Raw genomic sequence first — 16,329 nt, forward strand, 5'->3', positions numbered from 1 at the left:
CCCCCCAAAAAAAGTAAAAAAATGAAAAAATCCGTACCAGTCATGATTGACCAAAAAGTAAAACCAACGCGAACATTTACAGATGCAGAGCAATTATCGTCCTCTAATGTAGTCTCTGTTCTCGATCGTCACGCTCTTGGTCATGTGGCTGACCTTGTAGACTCCGACGAGGCGAGATGCAAGTTCGAACTGCGAGAATAATTAGCGAGGCTGAATCTGTATAGAGGAGAGACGTAGCTTACCATGTTGTTTCTGAGGGAGATGACTATAAACTGAGCGTTCTTTGTCCTCTCCTTGATGTATGAGGCGACAATGGAGACATTTCGGAAATCCAAGGCAGCGTCGATCTCGTCCATGACGTACAATGGTGTGGGTTTGTAGTGGTGCAGTGCAAAGACCAGTGCCAGACTGGAAAGCGTCTTCTCACCACCAGACAAGTTTCCGATGTTTTTCCAACTCTTCTTCGGCGGCATCACAGAGAACAGGATACCTTCCGAGAACGGATCAAGAGAGTCCACCAGCTCCAACTCCGCATTTCCTCCCATGGTGATCATCTGGTACATCTCCTTCAAGCGGAGGGAGATAATACCGAAGCCCTCCATGAAGCCGTTGAGACGAGCCGACCGAAGTCCGTCAAGGCGAGCTTTGGCGCTATCGCGTGTGGCCAATGCAGTTGCCAGGTCAGCAGAACGGGACTCATGCTCTGCAGCCCTGCGGCGGTACTCCTCGATAACCGAAAGGTCTATTGACGAGTTTTGTGTTTTCTCTTCCAAAGCTGCAATGGCTGCCTTCAACGAATCCTTGTTCATCTCGGACAATTCATCTTTTGTGAACGTCTGGAATTCAGTAGGCTGCTGTTCCTCGCCCAAGTCGCTAACGTTCTGTAATGTCAGCTTGGAGAGCTTCTCCTGCCAGTAGCGACTTCGCTTCTCGTTCTCTGCCAAGGCCTTCTGGTTCTCCTCGAGCTTATTGCGCATCTCAATCTCCGTTGCACGGGTTTCGTTCAACTCAGCCACCTTCTCGTCCAGTTCAGATTTGAGACTCTTGAGCTCGAGCTTCTTGGTGTCTAGGGCTTCTTGCGCCTCGTCCACCTTGTCCTTCCACCCAGACGCGTCACTGGCTTGGTTGGCGACATCCTCGTTCAACTTCTCGAGCTCTTCAGCCACGTGGGCAAGCTCCAGTTCAGAATCTGCGCGAGTTTTTTCATGCTTCTTGATGAGCTTCTCGTTCTTTGACTTGCCAACCTCGGCATTTGAAATTTCGTCGGAGAGGAGGCGAATCTGTTCCTTGAGCCCGTCGACCTTGGCCTTTTGACCGCGCAGTCTGACACCACCAACTTCCATGATCTTGTTCTGAAGAGCCTGGATATCTTCTTCAATTCCACTCTTCTGTGAACGGAGGTCCTCAATCTCCTCCTCGAGGCCAGCAATCTGTTGTTCCAGGGCCTTGACTCGTCCTGCGTCAGTCTTGGAAGGTACGTGCGCTTTGCTCAACTCCTGGACACGTCGCTGGGCATCGGCAAGACTGCGCTTCGCACTATCAATCTCAATCATGATCTTCTGAATCTTGGTCTCGGCTCGGGGAATCTCCTCGGTCTTTTCTCGCAGAGCTGCCTCCACTCGTCGCTGTTTCTCTTGGAAGTGCTGGAATTTCTTTTCCATCTCCTCAAGGTCGCTTTCCATCTGGACCAATTGCTCCTTGCTAATATCGCCGACTTGTTTTGACGACATCGCCCCGCGAGCAACACGAGTACCGCCACCACTCATCGTACCCGAAGTATCGATGAGCTGACCGTCGAGAGTGACTACTCTCCACCGTCGGGCACCGTAGGCAATTCGGTTGGCTTGCTCTAGGTCTTTTGCAACAAGCGTATTTTGCATCACACTGTAGAAAGCGGGAGCAAACTTGGGGTCCTTGGGCTTGACTAGATCAAAGAGGCGCGGAACATTCTCAGGTGTGAATATTGTAGACAGGTCACGCTTCGGAAGTCGGTCTAGAAGGATAAAGTTGGCACGGCCAAGGTTGTTCTTTCGCAGATAGTCAATGCATTGTTGTCCGACCTCTACCGTGTCCACAACCATGTTCTCAAGTGCAGGACAAGCTGTTGAGATAGCGACGTCGTATTGCTCATCAATTGTACCGAGATTTCCAAGTCGACCGTGGAATCCTTCAATACGGCCAGATTCCTTGAGACGCATAAGCCCTGTCAACACGCTACCACGGTTCTGTGTGCTCGCAACAGTAGCTCTAGCCTCCTCAGCTTTTTGCCGAGCACTCGAGACATGTGAGCGGACCTCGGGCTCTCTAGCGCTGTATTTCTTCAGGTCGTGCTTGAGTTGAGCCACTTCCTCATCTAGAGTGGACCGTTGCGCTTTGCATTCCTCCAGGTCCTCCTCTTTCGTAGCGATATGCTCTTCGATGGATGAGATCTTGGACTGTGCTTCTGAGAGTAAAACTGCTCCAGCGTTGCTTTTCTCCTTGAGAATGTCGAGTTCACTTTGGGCGACAGCAAGTGCAGATTGTTTTTGGTTAATCTTTTCGTCCCAAGGCTCGAGTGACTTCTGTTTTGCGGAGATCTGATCTGACAGGCCTTGCGTCTTGCCCTTGAGGCTTTCACGGATGCTAGAAAGTTCTTCCTCCTCGACTTCAACTTCTTTCTCGAGTTCCGCAGTCTCTTTGCTCTTCTTCTCAATGTCGTCAGTGTGCTTCTTAACCAAGCTCTGACATTCAGAAGCGGCAAGGCGGGCAGTGTTCATGGTCTTTTCCAGCTTCTTCTGCTTTCCCACCAAGAACTTTTTCTTTTCCTCGAACTTCACAGATTCCTTGTCGTACTTGGCCATTCCTTTCGCTAGTTCCTGAACCTCCTTCTCCATGCGCTCGTACTCCTTTGTTGCGCGCTTGTACGCCTTTTCCAGCTCTTTGATTCCCGACTCGTTTCCTTCGTGTTTCTCGAGCTCAAGATTCAGAAGCTCCTGCATCTGGAGGATTGCTTCTTCCGTGACACGAAGATTATCCGCACACTCATCGATGTAGATCTGGTACAATGCCGACTGTTTCTGAGAGAGCTCGTTTTCTTCCCGAATATAGGCGAGAGCTTTGTCTTTCTTGTCCACCAGGGCGGTTTTCTCCTTCTCAACATGTTGAACGCGGTTGTTCTTCTCAACACACACATCGTTGAGTGTTTCTAGTTCCGCCGCGGCTTCCTCGATTGGCTGCTTATACTTAGAAGTGCCGATGATATCCTCTAGGTATTCTAGAAGCCCGTCTTCGTGTTCATTGGCGGCCTTGGGTTTCATCTGGGCGATGGACTCGACTTCACCCTGAAGAATCAAGAAACGTTTATGGTCGAGATCAATTCCGCGTTCACGAAGCAAGGTAGTGACCGCCGTAAAGTTCGTCTCTTTGCCGTTCATGTAATATTTGCTGGTGTTGTTCTTAAACGCCTTGCGAGAGATAATCAGTTGGGAATCTGGTACAACCTCATGCTCTCCACCGGGGAGATCATTGATTTCTTGGAAATAAACCTCGACTTCACAGAATGGAAGGTCCGGGTGACTGGCTGAGTTGTGGATCAAAGCGGATATCTTGCCCTGTCGCATTTTGCTGGCTCGAAATCCGAAGACAAATAGCAACGCGTCGATAACGTTTGATTTTCCGGATCCGTTGGGGCCGACGACGGAGGAGAACGAAGCGTGGAACGGCCCTACTACTTGTTTTCCTGCGTAACTCTTGAAGTTATTGAGAACTAACGTAGTAATCATGAGGCGACTCTTGGGACCTTGAGGCTCCTCAGGCACGCTAGGCCCGAGGGTCCGCGACTTTAGCATGATGTCCATCGGCTTCTCTAAGATGGTGGTATTCGGGTTGATGATGGAGATCTGCGACTTCGGATCCTCGGCGGGCTTCGCTGGGGTCTGGTTCACCGCGGAATCCGTGATATCGGCGAGCGGGGGAACACTATCTCGCTGGGAACGCGGTTGAGGCTGCGGCGAAAGCGAAGGCTCTGGAGTGGGGAGTGAGGACTTTTCCGGGTTGAGTGTAGAGGACACACGACTCTTGCGGGCCATACTTTTTCTTTTCATTGCCGCGGTACGTGAAGGCGATTCGGGCTCTTCATGCCCCATACTCTTGCGCTTAATCGCCGTGTTCGGTGAGGAGGATTCGGATTCATCTTGCGCGGTAGCGACGGAGTCGCCTTCCTCGCTCACATCCGCGATCATAGAGGTCTCCGTTGTCTCTGCCGTCTTCGACCGTCGCGATCTGCGGGGAGCTTGTGCGGCCGGGGCCTCGGACGTCGTTCGTCGGCGTGATGCTCTCTTTGGTGCAGCCGACTTCTTTGGTACCGGCGTGTATTCTTCTTCGGCCTCTTCGTCGTCCTCGTCATGATGGGATGGGGTGGGGGTAACGTTGCCCGGGTCCTCTGATTCTGATGTTTCTTCGGCCACATAGCTCTTCCGCGCGGCGGCGGAGCGCCGTGATGGCCTGCCTCGTGCAATAGACGCCATTATGTCGGTGGGGTATAATGAGAAAGAGAGTGTCTCATCAAGGCGGGCCGAGACGATATGGGCGATGCTGTGATGCTGGATGTTGATGTTGTTGGAAAAGCGACCGAGAAAGTGGGTTGTTTACATAGCGTCCCAAACAGGTAAAGTGCTGTTTTCTGCCATAACAACACTTCGGTGGTGTCGTTGTCAGGTGATTTACCGCCTGGCGTATCAGCTGTACGATACGTTACTTATCGCAGAAGAAGGGCACCAAGCTCAAATAAATCTTTGGAACTGAGAGGAACAGCTTGGAGAAAGTACATGCACAATGGCTCCTTGGGAAGAATTCGACACAATATTCCACTTCAACAAGAATTTCACCTACGATGGCAAGGTCATTGAGCAAATCCTTTCCAACCGTCGCGCGCTCGAGAACCAGCTGTTCGCCGACCGATTGTTAGAGCTTCTTGGTGTTCAAGCAGGTATCTTACTCCATACTAGAAGCTTGATCTGGCTAGACACTGACGGCAGAGCCTGCTGATAGTCACGAAGCTGTATCCTCCGATCTCAAACTCTGACATCCGCACACTCATACGCCACATTGTATCGTCAGGACTAGATATTCACCACAAACAAAGCTTGATCTACTACATCTTGAAGGACTGTCGGGCGCCTAGTGATGCTGCAACACAGTTTGCGCGAAGATGTCATCTACCGGAGAAGTATAGGCTGTTCATAGAAGGTCTCTGGAATCTTGACCGGCTTGAGTTCAAGGTATGTCCGACTCATGGCCTAGGACCTACATGCCCTAATAGTTGAAATAGCGCGCTATTGAGTACCTGACCGAACCATCCATTATTCCAACCTTCCCCGACGAAATTCTCTACGCCCTTACTCTGTCGCACCTCCCGAGGCACGATGACAGCCTTGTCATGGCTTACTACTTGACCGTCAACCCACCACTCGCCTCTGAGAAAGCGCAGAGAGCTTTCATGGACACACTATCCCGAGCAAGCGTCACTGAAGCATTCTACTTCACCCGCAAACATCACGAGACCCTTCGACAGAAGTACCTTACCCAGCTCATCGAGTTTGTCCATAAGACAGATGCCGGCCAAATCAGAAGTAGACGGGCGATGGAGCTGATAGGCCTTCCGCTTGATGAACAGGAAGAGGAGTGGTTCGAAGATGCTTTGTTACGCGGAAATGCGAAGACCCTGCACGGTGCAAAAGACACGGTCATGATGCGTCGCCTTGCTACTGGGAAGATGGCAGGTCTTTCAACTGAGCTGGAATCCTTGGGCGGAAAGAAAATCGATGGGTTGAACTGGGATACCCTCAAACAGAGCATGGAGCCTGCGCGAGCGTCGGCCAGTACAGGGCAATCCTCGTGAGAGAAAGTAAGCATTTATGATACCTATGGTTTGGAGCGGGCGTTCAACCTGGATTGCATTATTTTCTGTAGTGGACTGCAATAGAAGGCGCAAGAGTCAGGCTTTCAAGACTGGCTTCCTAGTAGCTACTAATCAAGTACTAACTGTGCCCAGCGTTAACACCTCTGGAAAAATCGCAAATTCGTAACCCTGTTTAATGTATCCACTGACTTCATGATGGTCATTTCCAGTAGTATCAGGTCCTTTCTTTCAAAAAGAGTTGCGAATATCTAGTTATTGGTCATGTCATGCCTGAAATTACAATACATATTGATACGCCAGCGGTCGGCAATTTTGGTTGAAGGGAACGCCTCCAGCTCAGACTGTATTGTCATGGATCTCGAACCATCAAAGAACTGTCTCAAGCCTGGCAGCTTCAAGTTCAACAAAGCAAAGATCCTCTTTCACTACAGCCATTTCTTTAATGACATCTCAATTCGAGCTTCGAATCCCTAATAAGATATATGCTCTACTCGGCCCTCCTTGAAATGAGGCGTTGAAGTATCAGAGACTCCCGAATTTGAATAATTTGGCAAAACCTCACGCGCGCTCCGGACGCAGAACAATATGACTGTCTGCAGCTTTTTCCAACAAGGCCGGTGCAAGTATGGAAGTAAGTGATCTAAACTTCGTCTCACGAATGTATAACTAACTGTCATAGATCGATGCAAGTTTGAGCACCCAGGCCAGCAGCAACAGACGTTCCAGGGCGGGAACCGATTTGGCGCACTTTCTGGCGGCAGTGGTGGCTTCAACAGTACGTATTCATTCTACGATGTTCTTGGCTGAATTCGAAGTGTTTCACTCTCGGGATGTTTTGGTCGAGCTTGCCTTGAAGCACCGTACTGCTTTTACAGCTCGATATGTGGAGTTGCTAATAAAAGGTAGACCGTGGACAAAACCAACAACAATCACAAAACCAGGCCAAGTTAGTGAATCTACACCTCGGTGCATCTAACACTGTTGACTAACTTTGTACCAGTTATGGGGTGACAGCAACTGATATCAAGGCTGACCTACAGGCTGGCAAAGGCCGTCCAGACTGGGTCTTCTCTTGCTATGGGCCTGGGCGAAATGCTCCAAGGCAATTATTCGGAGGCCCGCAGCGGGAGCTGAGCTTCGAAGAGCTCAGATTGCGGCATTATGAGGCTGCTGCCGTGGGGAACCCTGGACCAGCCATTCAAGAGGCCGAAACTCTATATAACGAGGCCGTAAAACAGATGGAGGTTGTATTGAAAAACCTCGATGACGCCGTCAAGTACATCACCGATGGCGCAAAAGAACACCCCAACAGAATCGACATCACAAACGGTCAATCGGTCCCCAGCAATGCTACCGCCCCGGCGTTCTCTCAGAAGACACCTGCGTTTGGAGCACCTGGGTTTGCTCTGCAAGCGCCTCCTCAGCCGCCGTTTGGTCAGCCAGCGTTCGGTCAACCATCTTTAGGAGGAGCATCTGGTTTCGGCCAACCAAGCGCTTTGGGTGCAGCGGCACCTGCATTTGGTCAACAACCTGCCTTCGGGCAGCCCAGTTTCGGTAAACCCAGCTTTGGCCAGTCGGCGTTTGGTCAGCCATCCATGGGAGCCTCGCCTTTCGCCCAAGCAGCCGGTACTGCATCTCCATTTTCCCAAATACCAAATCAAACGCAGGCTCCAACCAGCGGCTTCGGGCAGCCCTCTCCATTCGCGCAGGCAGGATCTGGATTCGGGCAGTCAGCGGTGACTTCGACAACAACAAGCGGTTTCGGCACACCAGCACTAGCAGGATCAAACCCCTTCGGTCAACCGCCAACTATGCTTAGCTCTAATCCTCCGCCATTCCCGGCAGGTGCTGAGCCACCGACACTACCACCATTCCCAAACTTGAGCGGAGGCTTCCCATCAGCACCTTCAGGTTTTGGACAACAGCAACAGTCGCAGCCGCAGCCGCAGCAACAGCAACCACAGGCCGCTGCGATATCCTCCACACCAGCAGTAGCAAGCTCCGGGGCCCAAGGCCCCGGACCAGCCGCTCTTCTGAGAATCGAGAACCCCAGCGACCTCAACCCCATTCCTCCCCTGAACGGACAAACAGTGCGCGATAACATGTCCAAACGAATACTGAGGTGGAAGGGGCAGCCGGTGAAGTATATTGACGACGCGCCTTGCTACCTGCATCCCCAAGACCAGAAGACGGCTGTGCGGATCTTCTTCCCTGACGGGCCTCCAGACAAAGCCACCTTGCGGGATGCGCAGGCGAAGCCTGAAGAGTATACCCCTGAGGTGACGGAGCAGTATGAATTCTTCCTCAAGAACGGATACTTCAAGGATGGAATTATTCCCCGTGTACCGCCCAAGACGGAGTGGGTTAGCTTTGACTTTTAGGTTTGATATTGGGGGTTATTTTGTGTCGTATGCGAATCTACTTGTGATATACCGGAAGGCGTTTGGGTTATAGTTTAGTAATTGTTTTTCATTAAGGTGCAATCTTACTGTATCTCATCACTACAGACTACAAAAAGCATATGAATTACTAGATCATACGGTTTCCAAGTTTTCCATTTTTATGCCTATTTTAGGAGGGTATCGAAGGCAACCCAGCACAAAGTCTCGAGCAAGCCCATCGTCACCCACACATACCCAATCAAGGGCTTGTGCTAGTTCATTCTTCTCCTGCCAGAGTAGAACGAATTTAGGCGGCAATGGTGACCTCAACCTCAACACCAGCCTCGATGTTGATGATGATCTGCTTGACGGTCTCGGTGGGGGCGAGGAGGCTGCAGAGCATTAGTATCGCTTGTGCAATACAACTCGCTCTCCCGTCTCTCGAGCGGGGAGGGAAGTGCAGGGAGGTAACTCACTCGATGAGACGCTTGTGGATGCGCATCTCGTACTTGTCCCAGGTCTTGGAACCCTCACCGTTGGGGGTCTTACGGGTGGAGATGTTCAGGGTCTTGGTGGGCAGACGGACGGGGCCCTTGACCTGCAGGGACTTGGAGCGGGCACGCTCGATCAGAGCAGAGCACACGGACTCGAGGGAGGCGACCTTGCGGGAGGTGAGGGTGATGCGGATCTTGTGGACCTTCTACATTGCGGAAGAGAGGTCGTTAGAACATTTCTCTCATGATATGCGTCGCAGGCTCCAATCGAGCAAGCGTAGGACAGAATAAAGGTTGGGATTGCAACGTACGGGGCCCTCGCCGAAGTCCTTCTCCTGCTTGTTGTAAGACATGTTGACGGTGGGTGTGCGGTTGAGAGACCGGGTTGACTGAGATTGCTGATGATCACTTAGTCCTCTGACACTGCAGCGCACAAGGGATTATAGAATTCGTAGACATACCGCAAGTGAGGCTGTATGGCAATCAAGACCTGAACGTCGAGGCTCGGTAAGGTGATGATGGCCGTTAAGCTGGGAAGAATCGTCGTTCGCGAAAGTGGATGCGATCGAAAGCGAAACTTTTCTTCTTTGGGCTGAATTTCTTGTGCGGGCGTGAAGTCTTGGCGCTCGCCTATCCCGCGCTAACCCCGATTAGGCACCGACTCTTCTCGACGTCAAGTAGTCTGATACAACACCAGCGATGAATCATAATGACTGCGGGCGTCCATGGATGTGGGAGTGAGGAGGATATCTTTGTTCTGTTCTCTCCTCTCTAGTCTACGACTATACGACTTTCTTATTTCGACTCGGTGTTGGCGGCCATGATCACGTTGCCGCCTTTAGCTCCACTCCCTCCCCTGGAGGTGCAGAGGTCCATACCATCTGATGAATGGGAACTGTATCTAGATGCATGGGCACTGCTGCTTGGGGCACGACTGGACGTATCAGCATCGGCGTTCGAGGAATTCGCGCCGAAGGATGAATCTGTGGTTCCTTTCTTGGCTTCATATTACGACAACCTTGCTACATCCGGAAGTCTGATAAACCAGTCCGGAGCAAAGTCTCGAACCTTAAGGAAGCTCTGCTTTCTACTAACGCGAAGATTGATACTGGAGACCACTGCGGTACCCCCGAGCTTATTAGAATGGACATACCTCAGCAAGCTGTGCTGCTGCTACCCCTCGAGCTCGGCATTAAAGAAGCTCATAATTGATGCATGGGCGAAGCACGAGGATGCGATTACGACGAGTATTGAGAAGGGAAAGGCCATGGCCATCAAACAGCTATCAGCATCAGACTCTATCAACATATCAAAGGCTATTGCGGACATTCGGCTACTGACGATACTGGCATCGTCACTCCCAGCAACTGGACATGTGCTCATGGCGGGATCTGAGTTTCTAGATACGCTCGCAGACGCATATCAGACCCATAAAAGAGACGATATTCGCAAGACGTTGGTGGCCAATGTCTACGTCGGCCTGACGTCCCTTTTGAAAGGCACGAAGCCGAACCTGTCTTTACTTCTGGACCAACTATTTGGCTTGAAAGCGAGCTCTGGCGTCGGCACCCCAAAGGCGAAGAAAGAGCCGACGCTCCTCTCAGATGTCATCTGCAGTTCGGATCTGCTGTCTCGGCTAGAAAGATACCTTGTCACTCAGCCTCAGAAGCGAGGGCAAGATCTCGCCACTAGCCTGCGCGCATATCAAATCGAGTCCAAAGCATTCCACCACCGCTATCAAAAACCAAAGAAACGAGTCGACAAAGGCAAGGGCCGGGCATCAGGCCTGCCTCCTATAGATGAGCTGCATGCCCATAAAATGTCTCTAATAACCCAAATCCAAGACCTCTTCCCGGACCTTGGCTCCGGGTATATCGTCCGACTCTTAGATTTCTACGGCGACAACCCAGAGACTATAATTGCACATCTCCTGGACGGATCCATTCCATCCGAACTCCAAGACCTTGACAAATCAGAACGACTCCCTACCCCAGTAACAACAGCACACCACGACCCTCTACCGCCCAGATCAACACCACCACCACCACCCACAGAACTCCCCATTCGGAAGAACATCTTCGACAACGATATTGACCTCGCCGAACTCGCCCGCTCCGACCATGCCCCCAGCACCACCGCCGGAGCAAAGAATGCCCTCCGCTTCGGCCGAGCAAACCCAACCCTAACAGCGGACGACCTCCTCTCAGACCGCAGCAACCACACCGCCCAAAAAGCAGCCATCATCTCCGCGCTTGCAGCATTCGACTCAGACGACGACGAGCGCGATGACACATACGACGTCGCCGACGTCGGCGGCACCGTCGACGCAACCGACGAAGGCACAGACCAACAGCAACGAAAGTCCGCCGATGAGATGGATCTCACCCTCCTCCAAGCCTACAAGTCCAACCCAGCCCTCTTCTCCCGCGACTCAGCCACTCGCCGCGGACAGCCTAGAGCATCGCTCAGGCGCGAGACGGGCTTGACGGATGAAGCGATTGAGGGGTGGGCTGTTATGCTCACGCGGGATCCAAAACGGTTGGCGAAATTGGAAGATCGCTTGGCGCTTTCCGCTGCGCCTGGGGCTAGGATGGCGCAGCCGGAGCTGGCTTCGACGTCATATAGGCGGCCGAAGGTTACCGGGGATGGAGAAGAGGAGAGTGGGACCGAGGGTGAGCAGCATGGTTCTATGAGAGGTCGTGGTCGCGGTGGGATTGGTAGAGGACGGGGTCGAGGGCGGGGAGGCGGGGGCGGAGGTGGAGGACCCTCCGGAAACCAGAATACAGCTGCGTCGCGGCAGAGGAAGGAGGAGAACAAAGCGAGCCGGGCGAACCATAACCGGCGACAGCAGAGAGCTAAAAAAGTGGCGAGAGCTGGAGGCATGGTTGGGTGATATGATGCGATGCATCATCTCAAGTCGGATTGGATCAGCTGGTTTCTACGTTGGTTGAAATATATGGTGACGAGATTTTACGAATTCTACTAGCTTTCTCTTTGTATAGTCATGATGTAGATAGGACTATAGAACTCAATGCATATATTGTACGCATCACTCTAGCTCTTTCTCTAACTTGGGAAAATACACTATGTATAGGAATTATCATGAGGACATTATCGTGTTAGACCAGGTCCAACTGCTGCCGAGTTGATGGTCGAGAAGACATTATATATTATTCTTAAAGGTCTAGCGGACGATTTGAAGCACGGAAGGTGTGGTTCAAGTAGACCGTGCGTTAAGACCAGATAAACGATGACGTTTCTTAATGATGATTGGAAAAGACCCCATTTTCCGCACAGGACTTTCTACACTCCTCCAAGATGCGAAGCTGCTTTGCAACATCACCGAGCCTGCTGATAACCTCTTTGTTCCCGTCCGTAAAGGTGAATAGTGCGTACGGTATCCCTGTGTCGCGACAGAATTCCAAGACCAGTTTTTGGGTGCGGCGCAGGTTGTGGCGCGGGATCCGTGGGTAAAGGTGGTGAATCGCCTGGAATTGAAGGCCACCGTGGAAGAAGTCGAGCCACGTCGGGCAGTCGACATCCATGGTTGTGCGAAGCATCTTCTGGGGAAATGATTCGTGAACGCCCAGATCCGCGGTTGACATGGCAAAATGGGAGAGGGTAATTTGCACGTGGACGGGGGCCGTCACCATATGTGAGACTAGGAGGAAAATTGTTCGGTTGCCCCAGCCTGGAATTGAGCAGTAAAGCACGCCGTAGCCGAACCATGTCCAGAAGAAAATCTGGCCGGCGATCTCGAACCAGCGATGCCACCAGGCGGGTCCTCGTCTTGGTCCTTGCCCGAGGATAAGGTATTCCCAGCTCAGGCGGTAGAGGTTGAAGCGGCCAAATAGGAGGATAGGGTAATAGAGATAATTTTGATATTGGAGCATGAACTTGGCAAAGGCGTCAAAGTACATGACACGGTCGTAGTAGGTGCTTCGGAGGTTGTCAAAAAAGCGGTGCGTGATGGCAAAGAAGGGCATGTGCTCGATATCAGGATCATGCTCTGGTTCGTTTGTGACGATATGATGCACGTTGTGGCTTCGTTTCCACCAACCTAGGCTCAGTCCCCCGAGAAAGTCGGCGATGATCATCCCGATTGTGCTATCCACATGGTAATGGTGGGTAATGCCGATATGGCCTGCATCGTGCGCTGTGAAGACAAGTTGGTGCCAGAAGCATCCTAGGAAAATGGCCGAGATTGTGTACCATCCCAGTTGTAGAAAGAAATATGACAGTCCAGCAAACAGCGTGTATCGGCAGGCTTCGATGAAGTAGGAGAAGTAGTTGCAGTTGTAGAGACCCTCTGCTTCAATCCGAGTGTTCAATTCACGATATCTCCTTTTGATGTCCTCCTGGGTCTTCGAGTCGAGCGAAGGATACTTGGCGGTATCGAATACGATCTCCTCCCGTGTCCGCGCGTCAAGGAAGAAAGGTTTGGGCTCAGAAGGTTCATTGGCCGGGGTTGGTACGGAGGATCCGGGAGAAACAGACCGTCGGCGAGCTCCTGGAGCAATATCGACAGCATCGAAAATGGGGGACGGAGGTTGGGAGCTCCCGGAGGTGTCGTCTTCCTCGCTGTAAGTAGCTTTCTCGTGGTACGGACGAAAGTTTCCGCCCTGGATTGGGGGGAGAAAGTTCAACCAAGGACCCTGGATTCGACCGATCTGGAAAGCCAACATTCGCTGGCGAGCTTCTTTAGAATGTAACCTTTCCCAGGATCTCCGTTAGGCAGCTGCGGTTTAGATAGGTCGGGGCACGTACGCATTGATCTCGTCCGTCGCGTCCTTCCCAACCATGTGCTTGATGGATTTGTCGCCCCCTGGATGGAATGGGATCCACGAGTCGACCTTTAGAACACGATCGTCGAAGATGATGACATGTTTCCCTTCTGCTATCTGGCCTTCGATGTAGCGTCGGGACAGGAGCGCATCCTTGCGGGGAGTTGTCGCAGACATGGTGGAGAGCTCAAGAAGGGGTTATTCAGTAGGTTACCTCATAACTCGGGCGAACGACAACTCGAAGGAACGGGGATTTGTAAAAGAGATGAAAGAAAGAGCTCAGGAACTTGAGGAGCGGTGGGCGTCAACTGAGCGAACGGGTCCAAGCGGGGAGCCGAAATGAACTTGAAACGTGCCGCGAGGATCAGACGACGATCCATTCAGCATCATCCCATGTTTTATCTTCTCCAAGACACACCATTCTCCTTTTAGCTCTCCTCTTAGCGCCTCGATTCTCGATCTCTCATTCTTCCCTCCCCCATCGTCGTATGATTCAACATGGCCTCCCTCGAGGTAAAAGCTCTGATCTAGCATTCCTGAGCCGCGGTCTGACTTTGTAGGATTCTCTCCCCCCGCTGATTCAGAAATGGCTCGAGTGGGACCAGGTTAGCGAACTTTCTGCCCTCAGGCGTCCCTGAGACTAACGGCTGGCAGGATCCCGCTACACGCTCGGAAATCGAGCAGCTACGCGACTCGGGGCAGGCCGCTGAGCTGGAAAAGCGCCTCCAGAAGCGTACGTTTGAGCTATAGTATCCATTGACCCCGCCCGCACTGCTAATACGGCATAGGGATTCAGTTCGGAACAGCTGGGCTCCGGGGTCGCATGGCTGCGGGTTTCTCATGCATGAATTCATTGACAGTGATCCAGGCATCGCAAGGCCTGGCCAAGTATTTGAAGGACTTTCACAGCGAGCTTGTCCCTCGTGGGGTGATTATCGGCCATGATGCCCGCCACAACTCTGCTAGGTTCGCGATTCTCGCTGCGAATGCATTTATCGCACAGGGAATACCAGTATGGTTCTTCTCGGGGCCGGCAGTTACGCCTACGGTGCCTTTTGCGGTGACCGACATGCGTGCTCTTGCAGGTGTTATGGTCACAGCAAGCCATGTAAGCTTCTAGTCATGGGTATCCGGACTCCGCGCTAACAAAATGACAGAACCCTGCGCAAGATAATGGTAAACTTGCCAAGCTTATATTCCTATGAACTTGCTAACGTCGTCTAGGCTACAAAGTGTCTGGTTTCACCATATCGCGTATCTTTTCAATTCCTAACATCGTCTAGTTACTTCAAGAATGGCTGCCAGATCAACTCTCCCATGGATAAGGAGATATCCGATTCCATCGACGCAAATCTCCAGCCATGGCCCAATGCCTGGGCTGAGTCACCAGCGAGCGAGCTATTCCATTCCGACTCCTACGAACAGCTGTTGCCACGTTATACCACACGCGTCTGGCACTACTCTGTACTGGCCCTCGACCCTGTATGCTTCCGGTAGGCTAACCCCCCTTTGCAGAAGTCCACAGTTCAGAACTGGATATACCCACGGCCATTTGTTTACACGCCATTGCACGGCGTTGGAGGATTGGTTCTTCCAGACCTTTGCCGCTCATTAGGAATTACCGATTTTACATCGGTAAAGGAACAACTTGAGCCGAATCCCGACTTTCCCACGCTGCCGTTTCCCAACCCCGAAGAGTCCGGAGCGCTAGACCTAGCCGTTGAGACAGCAGATCGGGAAGGTAAAACTCTCATCATCGCTAACGATCCGGATGCAGATCGCTTTGCCGCCGCTGAGAAGGTCGAGTACGTACCCCAATACATCGCTTAGTTGTTCCTCGGAGGCTAATTTGAGTAGCGGCTCATGGTTCTTCTTCACTGGTAACCACATGGGAGCTCTACTCGCGTCTCACCTCTTCGACTGTCTAGAAAACATCGATACCGATACACGGGTCGCAGTACTAAACTCAGCAGTCTCAAGCACCATGCTCGAAAAGATGGCAGTGGCCAAGGGAATCTACTTTGAAGAATCACTCACAGGCTTCAAATGGATGGGCAACACGGCTCGCAAACTAGAAGAATCCGGCTACTATGTCACGTTCGCCTTTGAGGAAGCGCTCGGCTACATGTTCCCAGAGGTTTGCTACGACAAAGACGGCATTACAGCTGCCATGGTCTTCCTCTCCGCACAAGCAAAGTGGGCTACGCAAGGTCTCACTCCGTACACGAAACTGCAACAACTATTCTCTGAGTACGGACACCACGAAACGCTCAACAACTACTTCCGGTCCCCGAATCCCGAAACAAGCATGGCTCTGTTCGACGCGATTCGCGCCGGTCCCTTCAAGTCCGAAATGAAACTAGGGTCTTTCAAGATCCTCCGATGGCGAGACATGACAGAGGGCTACGACTCCGGCACAGAGGATAAGACGCCGAAGCTACCCGCCGACAAGAGCAGCCAGATGCTCACTCTCTGGCTCGACCGCGAAGTACGATTCACAATCCGCGCCTCGGGCACAGAGGCAAAGGTTAAATGTAAGACCCCATAGTTTATCTCTCACTGAAATCGCGAATCTAACATGCGTACGCGTCAGACTACATTGAAAGCTGCGGCGCCTCTCGCGAACAAGCCATAGACGCCGTCTGTGACACTCTCCGGGCCGTTTTGAAAGAATGGATCCAACCGTTCTCACCCTCATTGACTTACAACAAACAACTTCCCACGTCTTCCGGGCATGTTCTCGAGCTTGATTAGGCGGGTAGATAAGAGCG

The 16,329-nt window shown here is 52.0% G+C and overlaps 7 protein-coding genes across 7 annotated transcripts; 4 read left to right on the forward strand and 3 right to left on the reverse strand.

The window, feature by feature from the left end:
• Positions 1 to 29: 29 nt before the first annotated feature.
• On the reverse strand, positions 30 to 4,584 carry smc4 (condensin subunit SMC4). The gene is made up of 2 exons (XM_071039865.1): positions 243 to 4,584; positions 30 to 189 (listed from the first exon to the last, which is right to left on the reverse strand). Exons 1-2 carry the CDS (start codon positions 4,503 to 4,505, stop codon positions 94 to 96), a joined length of 4,359 nt encoding a protein of 1,452 aa, XP_070900295.1. The 5' UTR covers positions 4,506 to 4,584; the 3' UTR covers positions 30 to 93.
• A 173-nt stretch (positions 4,585 to 4,757) lies between these two features.
• BJX68DRAFT_235209 (ELYS family protein) lies at positions 4,758 to 6,200 on the forward strand. The gene is made up of 3 exons (XM_071039866.1): positions 4,758 to 4,966; positions 5,029 to 5,258; positions 5,309 to 6,200. The coding sequence occupies exons 1-3, from the start codon at positions 4,813 to 4,815 to the stop codon at positions 5,876 to 5,878; spliced, it is 954 nt and encodes a 317-aa protein (XP_070900296.1). The 5' UTR covers positions 4,758 to 4,812; the 3' UTR covers positions 5,879 to 6,200.
• Positions 6,201 to 6,203: 3 nt separating this feature from the next.
• Positions 6,204 to 8,424, forward strand: BJX68DRAFT_235210 (FG-nucleoporin nup42). The gene is made up of 4 exons (XM_071039867.1): positions 6,204 to 6,530; positions 6,579 to 6,674; positions 6,806 to 6,845; positions 6,900 to 8,424. Exons 1-4 carry the CDS (start codon positions 6,485 to 6,487, stop codon positions 8,278 to 8,280), a joined length of 1,563 nt encoding a protein of 520 aa, XP_070900297.1. The 5' UTR covers positions 6,204 to 6,484; the 3' UTR covers positions 8,281 to 8,424.
• Positions 8,425 to 9,329, reverse strand: S10a (40S ribosomal protein uS10). Its single transcript, XM_071039868.1, has 4 exons — positions 9,236 to 9,329; positions 9,086 to 9,172; positions 8,757 to 8,980; positions 8,425 to 8,672 (listed from the first exon to the last, which is right to left on the reverse strand). The coding sequence occupies exons 2-4, from the start codon at positions 9,125 to 9,127 to the stop codon at positions 8,588 to 8,590; spliced, it is 351 nt and encodes a 116-aa protein (XP_070900298.1). The 5' UTR covers positions 9,128 to 9,172; positions 9,236 to 9,329; the 3' UTR covers positions 8,425 to 8,587.
• A 150-nt stretch (positions 9,330 to 9,479) lies between these two features.
• On the forward strand, positions 9,480 to 11,848 carry BJX68DRAFT_62987 (ASCC2 family CUE domain-containing protein). Its single transcript, XM_071049517.1, has one exon. It carries the CDS (start codon positions 9,595 to 9,597, stop codon positions 11,665 to 11,667), a length of 2,073 nt encoding a protein of 690 aa, XP_070900299.1. The 5' UTR covers positions 9,480 to 9,594; the 3' UTR covers positions 11,668 to 11,848.
• Position 11,849: 1 nt separating this feature from the next.
• BJX68DRAFT_63057 (fatty acid desaturase) lies at positions 11,850 to 13,910 on the reverse strand. Its single transcript, XM_071049518.1, has 2 exons — positions 13,542 to 13,910; positions 11,850 to 13,487 (listed from the first exon to the last, which is right to left on the reverse strand). The coding sequence occupies exons 1-2, from the start codon at positions 13,733 to 13,735 to the stop codon at positions 12,035 to 12,037; spliced, it is 1,647 nt and encodes a 548-aa protein (XP_070900300.1). The 5' UTR covers positions 13,736 to 13,910; the 3' UTR covers positions 11,850 to 12,034.
• BJX68DRAFT_275078 (phosphoribomutase PRM15) lies at positions 13,559 to 16,312 on the forward strand (the record flags this gene model as incomplete). The annotated part of the gene is made up of 8 exons (XM_071047770.1): positions 13,559 to 14,071; positions 14,119 to 14,163; positions 14,213 to 14,291; positions 14,347 to 14,666; positions 14,783 to 15,022; positions 15,074 to 15,363; positions 15,416 to 16,092; positions 16,152 to 16,312. The coding sequence occupies exons 1-8, from the start codon at positions 14,057 to 14,059 to the stop codon at positions 16,310 to 16,312; spliced, it is 1,827 nt and encodes a 608-aa protein (XP_070900301.1). The 5' UTR covers positions 13,559 to 14,056.
• Positions 16,313 to 16,329: the final 17 nt, after the last annotated feature.

The sequence above is a fragment of the Aspergillus pseudodeflectus genome, assembly GCF_044049435.1.
Source record: "Aspergillus pseudodeflectus strain CBS 756.74 chromosome Unknown BJX68scaffold_16, whole genome shotgun sequence".
NCBI lineage: Eukaryota > Fungi > Ascomycota > Eurotiomycetes > Eurotiales > Aspergillaceae > Aspergillus > Aspergillus pseudodeflectus.